At 33.8% G+C, this 14,911-nt stretch overlaps 1 protein-coding gene across 2 annotated transcripts in view; it reads right to left on the reverse strand.

The window, feature by feature from the left end:
• Positions 1 to 14,911, reverse strand: part of CWC27 (CWC27 spliceosome associated cyclophilin) — a 94,174-nt gene that overhangs the window by 13,923 nt on the left and 65,340 nt on the right. For both annotated transcript variants that reach the window (XM_041470697.1, XM_041470696.1), the window contains 2 exons: positions 6,385 to 6,494; positions 3,484 to 3,587 (listed from right to left, as the gene is read on the reverse strand). In XM_041470697.1, coding sequence (XP_041326631.1) covers positions 3,484 to 3,587; positions 6,385 to 6,494 — 214 coding nt within the window. The remainder of the gene's footprint in view (positions 1 to 3,483; positions 3,588 to 6,384; positions 6,495 to 14,911) is intronic.

A 14,911-nucleotide genomic window follows, 5' to 3' on the forward strand; every position in this document is an offset into this window, starting at 1 on the left:
TGCATGTGATTTTGGCAAACAGGAGTAGCAGTATGAAAAATGGGATACAATTAAAAAAGTGCAATGGTTAAATGCCAGTAAGAGTGATCAAGAGTATGGGTACAGAACAGAACTAAGTTAGGCAACCACTCAGTAGGAAAGGATTTGTGGCTTAGAAAGGAATGGAAACGAGGTGTGAAAAAAACAGCAACAAAAAAAGTAATCCTTCCTCTCAACACAGACAGACTTAGCTAAGTACTGTATCTAGTCTCAGATTTCACATCTTGAAAGAAGCACTTGGAACTCTCAGAATTACTTGATCTAAGGGTGTTTTACAGTACTAAGTATCACTCTTTTCCTATTTGAAGAGGAATATTTTGCACAGATTAACTGAAACAATTTTTGAATGTACTTGATTGCATCAGAATTTTTAAATCCCATTGCTGGATTTTCTCTATGAAAAACATTTTGTCATGTTCACAGGATCTGTATCATTAGTTTCATTATCTGCAGTTGTTGTAATATCTTCTGGAATGAAATCTGTATTTGATTACAGTTGCAACTATTTGTTATTACCATCAGAACCCTGAAGTGTCACTACTACCTGAATGGGTAAAAATCACATGCATGCAACTATATGTGTTACAGTAAGTCCTACACAAGATAAGTAGCAGCAGTGATCTGAGTAAGTGTAGCCTGTGCAGATTTTCTTATTCAAATTCCTATTTGAGGCCTATTGAATAATCCAAGTGGCAAGTATCAAGTAGATTACAACTGGTTCTTCTGTTGTGACATATTTGGTTTCCACAATATTAGTCTCTAAGCAAATGACACCTCACTGCCATCGTGATTGACCTCACCTACATTTTTGGGGAAAGTCTTCTTGGTTAAGATTCTAAGCCAAGAATGTAATTGAGTTCTGACAGATAATCTCTACCTACCTCTGCAGCACTCTATACAACCTTTAAGAAAAAAGAATATAGTAATGCATCTGAGTCCTTCTTATTTGGATTGTAAGCAAATAACGAACAACTAGTAATCAAATAGTATTGAGAACATCTAACAAACCATTAAGAGGAAAGCACAAGCATTAGTTGTCAACATGAAACCACAAGGAAAATAATGGCTGGAAGAACTCAGATCAAGAATGTCTTTCTAAGGTACGCAGATGCTATAAAATTGTGTCCACTAACTTAGTGTCAGACATTTTTATTCTTTGACCCTTTCTTTGAGCAGATACAATGTTTATGATGATATTTTTGAATTCTGCAAGGGAAATTGGATTTTGATTGCTGCAGACAAATATAAATAATCATTCTCACAGAGCAGCAGAGGTTGCAATAAAATGTCTCAGCAAAGATTCTGATATCCCACATTAAAACTTAGTCTTACGCATTTCTATTCAGCACTCACAACATTTCTTCAGATGTGTTCTTAGACAGTAAAGTCTGGTAATAATTATCAAACACCATACACACTGTTTACAATAGAGTCATATTTCTTCCTTTTTTATTGCATAAAAAGTAGAATGCTGCTGAAAAGTGCCCAAATGTCTGCTATGTGCCATGCCAATACAGCAGCTCAGCCAAATATGCAGAGAGAAGTTTGCCAAACAAAAGAAAACATAACAAATTGGTAATGGTTTCTATCTTGACAGAGAATGAAAATTATACCTCAATGTGTGGCCACTCATGGACACATAAAAATGTCTTAGAGGCAATCATTTTATCTCAGATAACATAGACCCTGACAGTAGAGCAAAGCATACTGGCAGGTTTTCCTTTCACATAAAAACAGCAACCATGACCTACAAAATGGCCTGGAAGAATCATGTTGTTTGTGTGTATCATATATGCATATGCCATACATTAATTGTATTTCATAAAAATCAAATAAAGTTACTGTCTTTAGAGAAGCAGATTCAAATTAAGAAAGAATTTTAAAATTTTGAAGTCACTATAGTTATCTCAAATTTTCTTATACCACAAAAGTAAAACGTAAAGCACTTAATCCAAAATTTGCAATATAACTTTCAGAGGGCTTCACAAAATAGTTAAGCTTTCAGAAGATTTCATTGCTTTGTTAACATTGTTTATAGCCAATGTGTGTAACACACATTTTACAATTTACTTGGCCTCAAAGTAAATGATTTGAAAACAGACTACCTCATCTGTCTGTAAAGTTAACATGAACAGTTACTGAGCTGCAAAATTAATGATATTAATTATTAGTCTATTATGTAGTTTCATATTATTTTAAGTATTTGTTCAAGTGCAATTATAAAGAAAATATTTGACATGAAGATCAAGTTTATAAAATGTTCATTAAAAGGTCAGATAAAGGAATCATGTAGTGGACATGGGAGGTTTAGACCAGATGTTTGGAAGTATTTCTTTATCAAGAGGGTGGTCAAACACTGGACCAGGCTTCCTAGAGCAGAAATCAATGCCCCCAGCCTGTCAGTGCTCAAGAGACATTTGAACAGTGCCCTTAACAACATAGCTTTTGGCCAGCCCTGAAGTTATCAGGCAGTCAGGATGATGGTTGTAGATCCCTTCCAAATGAAATAATTGCTCTATAACTCTTGGAGGACTTAGAAGCACTTAGGTAGCTCAGAAGGATCTCAAAATATCAGTGAAATCCAAGGATCTCGAAATTTATATTGTGTGTTATCTCATCCTCAAAGAGAAAGACATAATGAAGGTAGGAAAAGACATAATGAAGGAAGAAAACACTGTTTGAAGAAGTAACAAAATAATTTTAAGTCATCTGATATACAGAAATACTGGTTGTCTTAAAACATTTGTCAAGAACTTTGTTAAAGTTTCTATTTTACTGGTAATTTTGCCGTAGCTCCAATGGCTTATGCATACAACTATGAAAAAAACTGTAGGCAGAGACAGCCTATTTTGTTGGACCAGCTGTAGTGTTTGCCTTATAAACATGACATATAAGGAGATGACATATCCTTACAAAGCTTTTTTGCTAGGGTTTATTTTCTTTTTTCCAGGTATTTTATGTATTTTTGCCTTATGCCTACTTTTATGAGCATTTAACAGCATGCAAACTACCTACCTAAGGTGGGTAGTTTGCATTAAAGATGAATATGAGACAACAGGGTACACACTGATTCCTTGACCAGGAGGCATTAAGGCAGTAACTTCTGCAGTGCTTTATCAACTTCAGTAATACCCCACTGCCTAGCGGTCACCCTACACTTCAGATGAGTCAGACTATCTTCATCTCATCCATCATTTAAAAATACTTACCACACTCAACACACAGTTTTAGAAGGATTTAAAACTACAGAACACTAAATGTCATCTACTTTCATGACATATTTTTCAGAGTGCTAAACCAGTACCTTTTAGCTGACTCCTAATGAAGCAGCAGCCTTCACATTTGGTGTTTTCTGCTACTCAAATTTATGCATACCAGTGCTACTGTGCTAGTACAGCAGGATTTGTATTGGTAAACACAGAAATCCAAAGGAAAAAAACTCACCATCCTTCGTCATTATCTACATCAGGTTCAGAAAGCTCATTTTCAGGAGTTTCTTCAATTGCCTGGGTTAACTTTGTTTTGAATCGGTCTAACAATGCCAGTGTCTGAAATTAAACACACAGTTTTAGAGAAATTGTATATTTCTACATACCAACAGGCATATACAACGTTTTTATTATTTTGAGAAAAAGAACAATGAGAGTGATTTTTCATATGAATTTGGAAGAAACACTTTAGAGAGGTAAGTGAGAGAGCAAGAGGTGACGGCAGGTGTGAGAGCAGGACTGCATGGAAAGCGCCGGAGTGAGTAGGGCAGGCAATGCTGAGGCAACAAGATCAAGCAGGGAGGGGCCTGTCAGGTGTGAAAAAGCACTTCCCTCACCATCTAGTGAAATAAAAAGGAATATTTAAGGAACAAATACTTGTAGCTACCTAGAGAATAAAACAGCTGATTAAATAACACTGCCGACAATGAATTTTGCTTTTTGGACATGCTACTGTCCTCTTTTAAAGTAATCTACTGTATAAATTACAAACCACTCAAGCCTCGAAGACCCAGTTTAACTGATACTTATATACTTTATGTTGATGATCTTTTAAATTATGTGTGGACATTGAAAAAACTCGAAGTTTTTGTCAAAAAAATGAACCAGCTTAACTAATTCTGCAGATACAGGTTCTTATGCTGCACACATAAAGCTCATACTCATTTAAATCTGCTGTTTTATTCTCAAATGGACACTGCCTGATCTTTCAGGGACAATGAAATCACCAAATCTCAGATGACACCTGAAGATCATACCATAGTTCTTGTTTCTGATCATCTCAAATGGGAGTTTGATTATACAGAAGTCATACGTCTGAGCCTTGTGATGGTAGAAGGGGGCTCTTCAAAAAGAAGTGAAGAGCATATGAATAATTTGCACAGCCCACAGCTTTTTTTTTTTTTTTTTTTTTTTCTGATATTTGAGACATTCCTGAAAATGAAAGCATCAGGGAGTAAGTGCCTAACTGAATTTATGTGGCAGGCTACATTTGATTTGTAGGTGATAGGTTGGCAACCTATGTTGTAAAACACCTCTGTACGGCTGTGTAGTTTTGTTTGGTCAAGTTTTTCAAATTTAAAAGAATAAAAACTAAACAAGAATAGAAAACAGAAATAGGAAATACCAGAAGTGTTCACTGGAATCAAATTTCCTTCTGGGAGCAATCTTAACTTGAGGAGTTTCCTGGCTTTTGAATTCTTTCAAAAACATATTTTAGCACTGCCAAGGGTAGATTTTGGAGGACTTTTTTTGCATTTACTTTCTTTATTTTCTGTCTATTCTTCTGTTTAAGGTGAGAAAGATGAAAGTTTTGAGGATATTTGGGCCTGAAAATCATTCTAGTTTTACAGCTTTCCATACTATTGTAAACAAACACTGTACTTGCAACACCTGAGACAGCAAATCTTTGCTGAGGTCATCCGAAGGAAACAAACTCAAACTGCCCCTTTTAATATGAAACTGTGACCAAAAAAAAGCCACATTCCTTGTGTCTTGTCTAATTTTCTCTGGTGACAGCATTCCTGTGAATAGACCTGATGACAGAAATAATTTTGAAATATCTTAGTGGGCATTTTTGCATTGAGTCACTAGATGCTATACTGTGCTTTGAATAACTTTATAATTTGACCCTTGCTGAATAGGAGGGCTAGGACTACCATTATCTAGTATTTTAGGGAAAGATACCTTTTCTCCCCCTCCCTTAACTATTGCACTGAGGATAGAAAATGGTGTCATATCGTAGGATAAGTTACAAGGGGTGTGAGACAAGAAGAGGCTCTCCACAAGTGAAATGGATCACAAAAAACTTGATTAATTATTGTTGAATAGCTGCCAGCAGGCTTACATAAATAAAAATGAAGATCTCCTACAATATATATCCCTATCAACTCATCTTGTTTTCTGGTGATGTCTAGGACAGGGCTGATATAAATTCATTAGACATGGTTTTAAGTCCCTTGATCCACACTGCCAACAGAGCTTTAGTACTCTTTGATTCAAAGATAATGGGATTTTGAATGTACAAAGTTTCCATAAACTTCTTAGTTCAGGGCTAAATCAGCTTGCTGCATATATAAAGGTTTGCCAAATGCTGCTTTGAAGTTACTAAGCCTCAAGTTTCCACTCTCTTCTAGATTCAACATGTGAACAGGAACATCTTCGTAGTTGAACTGACATGCACTTACAAACCAATGTATTTGATGTACAACACAGATTTTAAGTTGATGGTATTTCCACTTCATAGGCAGTTTCATATATTTAACCATTTCAGACTTTCCTGTTTTAGAAAAAAACAATTGCCTTTGTAAAGCAAACCTTACTTTGCTCATATTTGCCTACTAGAGCCTACAGACATGCTAACTAATTTTGAATAATAATTTTAATTGTATTTAAAAGAGCTTCTCTTTTTACAGTCTTATAAACCATTTCTTTCATTTCACAACAAGAAGTATTGATGAATTTAATATTTTTAAACTGTAATTTAAAATGCTAAAAACCAAATGCCAAATATGTAAATTTCTGTCCCAGTGTTATCTTACAGCAAGGAAAGCATAAGGTGAAAAAATGCAAATTCTTAAAAATGTAATCAAGGACACCTCTTCATGACTAGCATTTCCTTTCAGAAGATTTTAGCAACTAAACTGGGATCCCCTTCAAGCACACATTGAAGATTCACTTACCTGTCTAACTGGGTAATTAAAATATTTATTTTTATGAATAATAACTTTCTTTTAATAGAAAATGAAATAACAGATTTTAAAACTCTGCTTTTATACAAATCAAGAGATAAACATACTCAAAAATGAACATAATTCGTTTTCTGGATTTTTTTTTGCACAGGCTATCAAACTATTACCTGATCTTCACGGGAAACTCCTTTCTTTGGCTGCTGCTTTCGCTTGTCTTCGTATTTTCTCTTCTCCTGAAGGTATTCTTCAACAACACTGTTTGGAGCAGGTTCCTCCTCTGAATAAGGAAACATATTTGGTTAAACAAATTTAGTTTGGTTTCATGATTTAATGTATTTTTGGAGATAAAATACCAAGCAAAACACTCCCATAAAACATTTCAGTTGTACTGCTTTCTCAGCAGTAGAATGATTTGCTACTTGCTGAAATGAAAAACACAACACTGCATTGGGCAGAGAATGAGTCAAAAGATTTTTCTTTCAATTATACTTAACTATGGAGCCAGGGAGAGCAGGATAACAGAAATAAAACCTCTGATGAAAACTGCTGAATTCCTTTAACCAGATGACCTTAATTACTGAAGATCTTTCTTGTAGCAGTTGAAATGTTGTGTGAGTTAATATTCTGTGACTATTTGTTCAAAAGTAAACAATTTATAGAAAATGTCACAGTTTTCCTCTTCTGTAGGCTGAAGTAGCCACAAATCAAGTTTTGATTTTGCAATATGGAAAAAAACTCAGTAACATTTAAATTTTTAAGAGTCCATGCTATTAATGAGGAATAAACTATTTTTTATATAACTCTTCAGGAATAAAACTATTTTTTATAAAGTGATGAGTCAAGAGCTACTCTGTATTTTTTTTACAGTGTCTTCACTGCAGATTTTTCACTGTCTCATTAAATTATTAATGAATAAATTATTCATTAGTAGTTTAATGGGACAAAAACTGAACTGGAAAACTGATCAACACCACACTTTCACATTATTTTCTTCTTCTTGAACAGCATTAAGACAATGTACATATTGATTTAGTATACTTAAAACTTATGCACACATATTTACACAATTGTTATTCCTGAAGAAACAGAAGAATAAACCTCCTGGATATCCATTGCAAATAATGAACATTTGCAAACGAAAATATTTTTGGAGAAAAATGTTTCAAGAAATTCCAGGATATATGGTCTGGTGAACTGTAAATCTAAATGAATTTGTTGTTATCAGGTTTTTTAGATGACTGCTGACAGCTGTACAGAAAAAGTTTCTGATTCCAAACTAAATGTCTCTTGCAACTCAAGTTTACTATGAAGTTTATAAACATAGCCATTTGTAATAAAAGGAAATAAATTTGTAATTATATATTTAGATATAAAATACTTGTTTACATATTTCTATAAATAAAATATCTTATTTCCTTTTAATCCTAATTTCTACATTGCAATTGAACAACATTTAAACCCTTTCTACACTGTATTTAAAAGGTACCAGGAAAAGTAGTCAAGCATACTTAATACCATTCAGAGCTGGGGTTTTTTGCTGTTTCCAGTTGATATGTTGGATATAATAATGAACAGAGTATCACAGGTACCAGCAAAACAAAGAAAGAAAAATCAATCTTCCAGAATGATCAAAATAGAAAAATGCATACACACACACATTTAGGGAAGATTAAACAGCTGCATGAATGAAATCAAATCTGGCATAAAATTTCATGCAGCATAATATCAGATGAACTGAGGAGAACAGAAATTCACAAAAAAACTACCACATATAATGAAAAAGCTCAGTATTTCCCCCTATTATGTCAATCTATTCTACTAATTAAAAATCTTTTTCTTAATTCAAGACCACCTCCTTGTCAAAATAATGCATTAGTTTTAGCATAAATGCATGTATCCAAAGTGTTGACTGTCTGGAAACAACATAATGTTGTCTTTTACTAACATTTAGCCCCTAGATAAATAATTTGAAGTAGAAAACCATCTGCTTCCTTATAAAAAACAACCTTTCAGGTGACATTTAGCTAAATGAGTACTCTGAAGGGAATCACATTTACCCCATGATCAATATAACTGCCCTTAATGCAATATAATTGCTTATCTATGATAAGCAAAAGAACTGAGAAGAGTGCTCATGAACATATTTGAAAACACCAGTCACAAACTGGCCACAAACATTTAAACCTGAAATCCACCCTTTGATATACATGTGCTGAATTTAAAGATGTGATCCTTACTCAGATAGGTCTTTTGCCTAAAATTTAGTTTAAAGTAGTGCAGCTCAAATACAATTCTAATACAAAAAGGGTAAAATTCCCCTGAAGCTGTGTGTCTGTGTGTTTTTATCACACCCTTATGTGTGCCACTTACTGTTAATACAAGTAATTTAAATTTCAGTTAAAAGACTTCTTTTGATATTATTGTTTCTTGGGTCTTTGCCTGTCAGAGGTTTCCTAATCCTCAACTTCATGCTCTCTGCCTACTAGGAAAGCCTTTTCATAACTCAGACAAAAGACAATCAGATCCACTTGAACTAACTTCAGAGTGACTCAACCAAAAGAGCTGTCCCCTTGTATGCATCATATTTTTCCAACTTTCGTTAAAATTATTTAAAAACATGCTTGTATTTCTTCATGAAGTCCTACAACCTATCACACAACATTTAAAGCAAGCAACAAAACAGGAAGAACTTTCAAGAGCCCCTAAGCCAACGGGTTATTAACATTTTAAAACTTGAAAACTCCAATGATTACAAAACCATAGAGTACTTTTTAATAGAAATTATATATTCAGTTTTTGGTAAGCAGGAATTATTTGATAAAATTCCTTTGTGTCTGAGTGGTAACTAGCAAGCAAGGAAAAAAGTCCAGAAGAGAGAGACTTGGTGGGAAGAAAATTTTTAAAATGTAGAAGTAGATTGCTGCCTACTACTTCATATCTCCCAGTCTGCAACCCAGATTCCCTGCAAGTCTTTTGCAGCTGAATTGAAAATAAGAGGTATCACAAGATACAGAAGCCAATTTAAGTTACAGGAATCTTGTTCCCTAGGAGGATCTCACCACAAACGAAGTGTAAATAGCGTGAAGGAAAGAATTTCTTGTTGAGTTTGAACAAGCTGTTGTGTATATTCCATGAGGAAGGAAGGTGAGGGGGAAAAAAAAAAGAAAACAGATAACCTACCTTATTGAAAATACATTTCATGATACTTTCAAAAGAATTTATAAGTTGCTGTTTAGGTAAGCTAGCTTGAGTTACCACCAAGAAAGTCTTCATCTTACTGTGTCAAATTAATTTCTTTCAGGCTGATTCTTCTATCTTGAAATTATGGCCAATACATGCCAACATGATGATGTAATCTAACCTAAAACTTTGGGTTTGGGACATGGTTCACAGTGATAGTCTGAAACTAAGGAGGAAATCCTGAAGTCTTTAAACCAGAAAGGAAGATATTAATTAAAAAAAATATGAAAGACCTTATTTTGCTCACACTTAAAAAAGGAACAGTTTAAATGATGTCTGTTTTTAACTACCAAATGGAGGAAATATACCAAAGGTATAACTTGATCCAAGGGCATTGAACTGAAATGACTGGATGGTTTAGGAATGATCAATTCCTAATAACAAGTGAAGCAGAAAAGAAAGCTTGGTAATTTTAAGCTTAATTTCTGAAGCATCTGGTACATTTAACAACATAACAAACACGCAACAAAAGATGTACCAGAATTGTTCTGTTTTCAAAACTGCAATTTTATCTTCCACTAAATGAAATAAAGAAATATGAGTTCTAATTCAGCTGCCTGTGGTAGATCAGAACAGCATGATCACTGCTTATGCTCACATTGATACTGCTCTTGAAGACTGGGCTCCATTGCTAGCACTGCAGGTAGTGTAACTTTGTCGTAACAAGTCCACCAATTGTGGCACAGATAAAGCACAATTTGACACAAATGCAGATCTGAGAGTACGCATGCAATTTTCCACAGTACAAACTTTTTAAACAAACCTTGCAGTAATTACTTTTCTTGTAATTAGAATCCATATGAAATTCTACAGATTTTATTTCCTTTTAAGAAAGAGATAATGAAGCTGCACATACATCACTCATTGGAAAATGAAGTGAATTTGGTTTGGTGAAAGTTTTACCAGAAACACGCATGAAGGGTAGAAAAAAATACATATTGTAACAAAGAAAAACATCCTGATTCTGAAGATATAATGCTACCACAAAAAAAGCAAGAGCCTATAGCATTGAAAAGGATCAATGAAAGACTTATGATTTTTCTTTAATTTTTTTCTTTCATGAGCTAGCATGAAGATATTTACACACACTTAAGTATTTTACATTACAAAACATTCTGGATATGCTAAAGCAATCTCATTAACTATTGTAATGTCATTTTCATATGTAATCATGAGTTTATGCAGAACTGAGATAAGATGAAGAATGTAACAAGAAGAATGTACAAAGACGCACATATAAAAAGGCATCCCAGTTTATTTAGAAGGGTTTGTGTATGTTTGAAATGTGCTGGGCCCATAAATTTTCCTCAGTATCCAAAATGTATTCTTTAGCAACTCAGATGTCACATTTCATATGACAAAATACCTACGGGACAGAAATTCCAAAAAATGCATGGCATAGCTAGACTAAATACCAAAGTGTCAAAAAACCTTAAAAACTTCTTGTTTGTTGTTTGAAGAGAAAGTAATTATGATTGAATGTTTTGGTGAATTAAAGTAAGAGACCTAAAACACATTCCTGTATTATTTCAGTACATTCCACTTTCAGCTCATCAATATACAGTTTATATTGCATTCTTTTGGAGTTGTAAGGGTATGCCGCACTCATTTAAAAAATCTTACTGAGACTGAAATCTTAAAAAGAGAAGTTGTTTTTGCTCCAAACCAAATAAAATCCTCACAAATTATAAAAAAAATTCTAATATGCCATAATATTTGAGGAATTAAAATAGAATTCCAATCAGAAGTTACAAATAGAGAATTTAGAGACACTTTGGATAATTAATAATCAAAACAAATAACTCACTTCTCCCAGAATTAAGAAAAAAAAATACAGCTTTAAATACTATGTATCTGAAACTTAAAATATAGTTTAGTGTAAAGTAGTGTAAAAATTAATATACCAGAAAAACAATATAAAATAATTTTATGGCTGAGAAAGTTAGTAACATAATCTCCTGTATATTATTGATTAGGACTAGTTCTACTTATGTTTTCTACTTAGGTTTTCTTTGCACCTTCAAGAACTGTTCAGTTAATGTTGATATAGCTCTGGGCTGCCTAAGATTCTAAAGAGCCACTGTTTGCCAAGAAGTTAGGTAAGAGTGAGGAAATATTTAGCAACTGTGAACAATTGAATAGATTTGCTTACAGAATGAGCTTCCATGGTTGGACTGATTACTAGATTTTCAGTTTGCTATAATGAAAAATGTAATAGTTCTAGAACAAACTTACTAGTTCATTCAGAAAACTCAAACAATAAAATCTTAGAAGTAATTCCTAGAGGTTCAAAACACTTACCTGAAAGACCAGAACAGATTTGCAAAATAGTGTGAACTGCAAGTTTCTAGTAAATGCTTTCTGAACTTTGGTAGGCACATGGTCCTAGTCTAAAATACAGTTAATTTTCAAATGTTGGTGGATTTTGAGTACATACTTAAGATTATTACTAAAATCAAAGCTGGTTTACAGTGAGGTTTTGTCCTCTTTTCTTCTGCAGACAGAGAGACAAACGGAGAAAAGTATTCACCTTAGCAGGAAGGGGACTGCTGGGTATTAGGGGATTAAATGTCAAAAAAAATGTGAACACTGGGAGAAAACAAAGTTTTGCAAAGATGACAGACGGATACTTTGCTACAATGCAGCTCAACTGTATATACTGAAAAAAATCTTCATACTTAATGCATTTATGCTGCAAAGCTCTCAAATGATCAAAATTTGGATTTTGTTATTTTCAGAGAGTTCTGAAGGGTCCAAAACCCTATTAAAGTCCCAGACTTCAAGAAAGTATCTTTCCATGTAAGAGAGGGCTTAATTCATTGAGTGTCCCTTACATTACCCAGATTTTAAAATAAAACAGAAATAAAACACAATGTTACACTGGAATCCTCACTTGATTTTGAGAATTTTCTAAATAATTTTCTAAATTTTCATTTTCCACAATAAAAAACCAAGCAGAAAATGCCTCAGTACTACATGCCTTAGTAGAATTCTTACCCTTGAATGTTAGTTTTTACTTTAGTTGTTAGGTTTCCCTATTCAGACAGTGTTTTACAGCTTTTCTGTCTTCTCATGTATGACAATTAAATTTCATAGTCTTACATGACTATGTAATGAAATTGTCATTACAATTTCATTACATAGTCATGTAAGCAGATTAGTCGTCTGCTTACAAAAAATGTTCTAACAAGAAAATCTAAAATATTACTTCCTAAATACTTCTACTGTTTAAAACCCACATATAATTAACTGCGCAGATGCTGTATGTCTGAAGCAGATTTCACTGAAGTACATTCCCAGGTTTACCCTACAGAACTTTGAAAATTCAAAAAAATATTTTCTGAATATTTGACCAAGTACTTCAAAATGCTGAACTAATTCAGCACTCAAATGATAGTGTTTGATGCAATTTCTGGCATCACTACAACAAACGTCACATAAAAGAAAAACATCTTATTTAAAGTAAGGTCTTGACAGCAGTCTGGCACTGTCAACAAGACTATTCATAAATTGGAAGACTGGTTATAATCAAACATGTATGTTTTTTTCTCTGACCTCTTGAAACAATGTAAACACTTAAATTTTCACTCTCCAGTCTTTCTTAATTAATCTAATCACCAAATACAGAAAAATATTAGGTAAACATAATATGAACAATTTGAAGAAGTGATACTAAATGTGATGCCAATACTAATAAAGATCTGTGCTGTAGACTTAAAATAGATGTTTCATGCTGCAGACCCTTTCTTAGCATCCTCTCAGAACAAGACCCAACCTTGTCAAGTATGACCTAAGCCTTATTCTCACCGTTCTGTGATCTTCAGTGAAATTCTCCCACTGTGGCTGCAAGTTCTGGCTGCAATGTAGTGTTAATTAATCAAGCACAGAATCACACTGATGTGGTTACATAGCCTGTGAACTAACATTTTTCCCTAATCCAGCCAGCTCAAAGCATAGGCAGACACAATGCAAGACACAAGGCATATCTGATACAGTATGACAACTCACTCCCCATCCCAAACTCCCCAAGAGGATAGGCAGAGAGCAATGGAAAAATCTACTGCTACTTAAACATCAACTTCCTGATAGAAGTATTTCTAAAATATGTACAATTTCTTACACATAAACTAACGTGGAATAGGTAAACTATTATATGTTTAGCAGACTGCCTTCCATGTTGAAAGCTCTACTGTACTGATTAAAATTCAGGCCAATAAATGTAAAATAACTAAGTGCTTTTAACTTTGGAGCAAAATTACTTATTTGGTACAACACTTCTATTAGAGTTCATTATATTAAAGTCTTTCTAAAGTCTGTTCTATTATTCCTCAGTTGTAAATTCTGTTTCACAATAAAGGTATGCTTCATTCCTTGGCCTTGAGATTTCACCCTTCCAACCCCCCTCCCTACATAAATTACACTTATCTTCAAGTATCTCCTAATAAAGCTGTCCAATGGTGTTCTGCTAGTTTTGGGTGGTTTTGTCCATTTTAATTGAATTGTTCATTATCCTTTTTGGTGGTACAATACGTGGAACTGACTGCAATAGTACAACCACACTTTTACAGGTACTGCATTTGCAGCAACAGCCACACAGTGACAGCCACATCAGAGTGTAAATTCATGTTCAGTTCATTTTCTAGTACAAACTTGAAATCTTTCACTACATTTTCATAAATAATTTTATCCTTCACTACTTGCATCTCATTTAACATCCTTTTAATTTTACCTTAAATTTTAGAACATGTTTATTTTAAAAATTTTTAGTTAGGTACTCCACTGACTAGGTCAATAGATATTTCCTGCCATCCATCCTTCTCAACAGGTACTGGAACAGACCCCTTCCTATCACAAAAAGGAAAGTCAAGATTATTCAAGATTATTTGTGTCATTAGCTGTAACTTGTCTAATTTATGGCCTGCCTGCTATTTGTTTCAAAGAAAATAGAAGCCCCTCACCAACTCTGGTATATAAGCTCCCTTTGCTTGAATAGATGGTATCCTTCCAAACTGTACCATAGTAGCAACTACTGCCCAAGTATTACTTTATTCTGTCACTGTAAAGGTGAATTTCCTCAAATTACAAAGTCCACCGACTGGCACAAAAATAGGGATAAGTTTAAGCAATAGTGTAAGAGCTGCCATACATGGCACTATTCAAGATAATTTATTATATACGTACAAAAGGACTACACTTTACCTTTGCTATACCTCTACTCACAGTTCTTTTTTTTACATGGCTAGTGACAGCATTCATTCTTTTGCCAGTGAGAGCTTATATTCTAGTGATTACTGGAACATTTTCAGAGTCAGCAATTTTTAACATTTGGTGCCAGATTTCATATACAAAGCCATGATAACGTATTTCTTTACTTTGTCGAAATACTGATCAAGCTCACCTATTATTCAAGAGAGTCCACAAATTTTTCTAAAAATTACGTTATACTTTCTACCA

The sequence above is a fragment of the Pyrgilauda ruficollis genome, unplaced genomic scaffold (assembly GCF_017590135.1).
Source record: "Pyrgilauda ruficollis isolate IOZ18807 unplaced genomic scaffold, ASM1759013v1 scaffold25, whole genome shotgun sequence".
Classification (NCBI taxonomy): domain Eukaryota; kingdom Metazoa; phylum Chordata; class Aves; order Passeriformes; family Passeridae; genus Pyrgilauda; species Pyrgilauda ruficollis.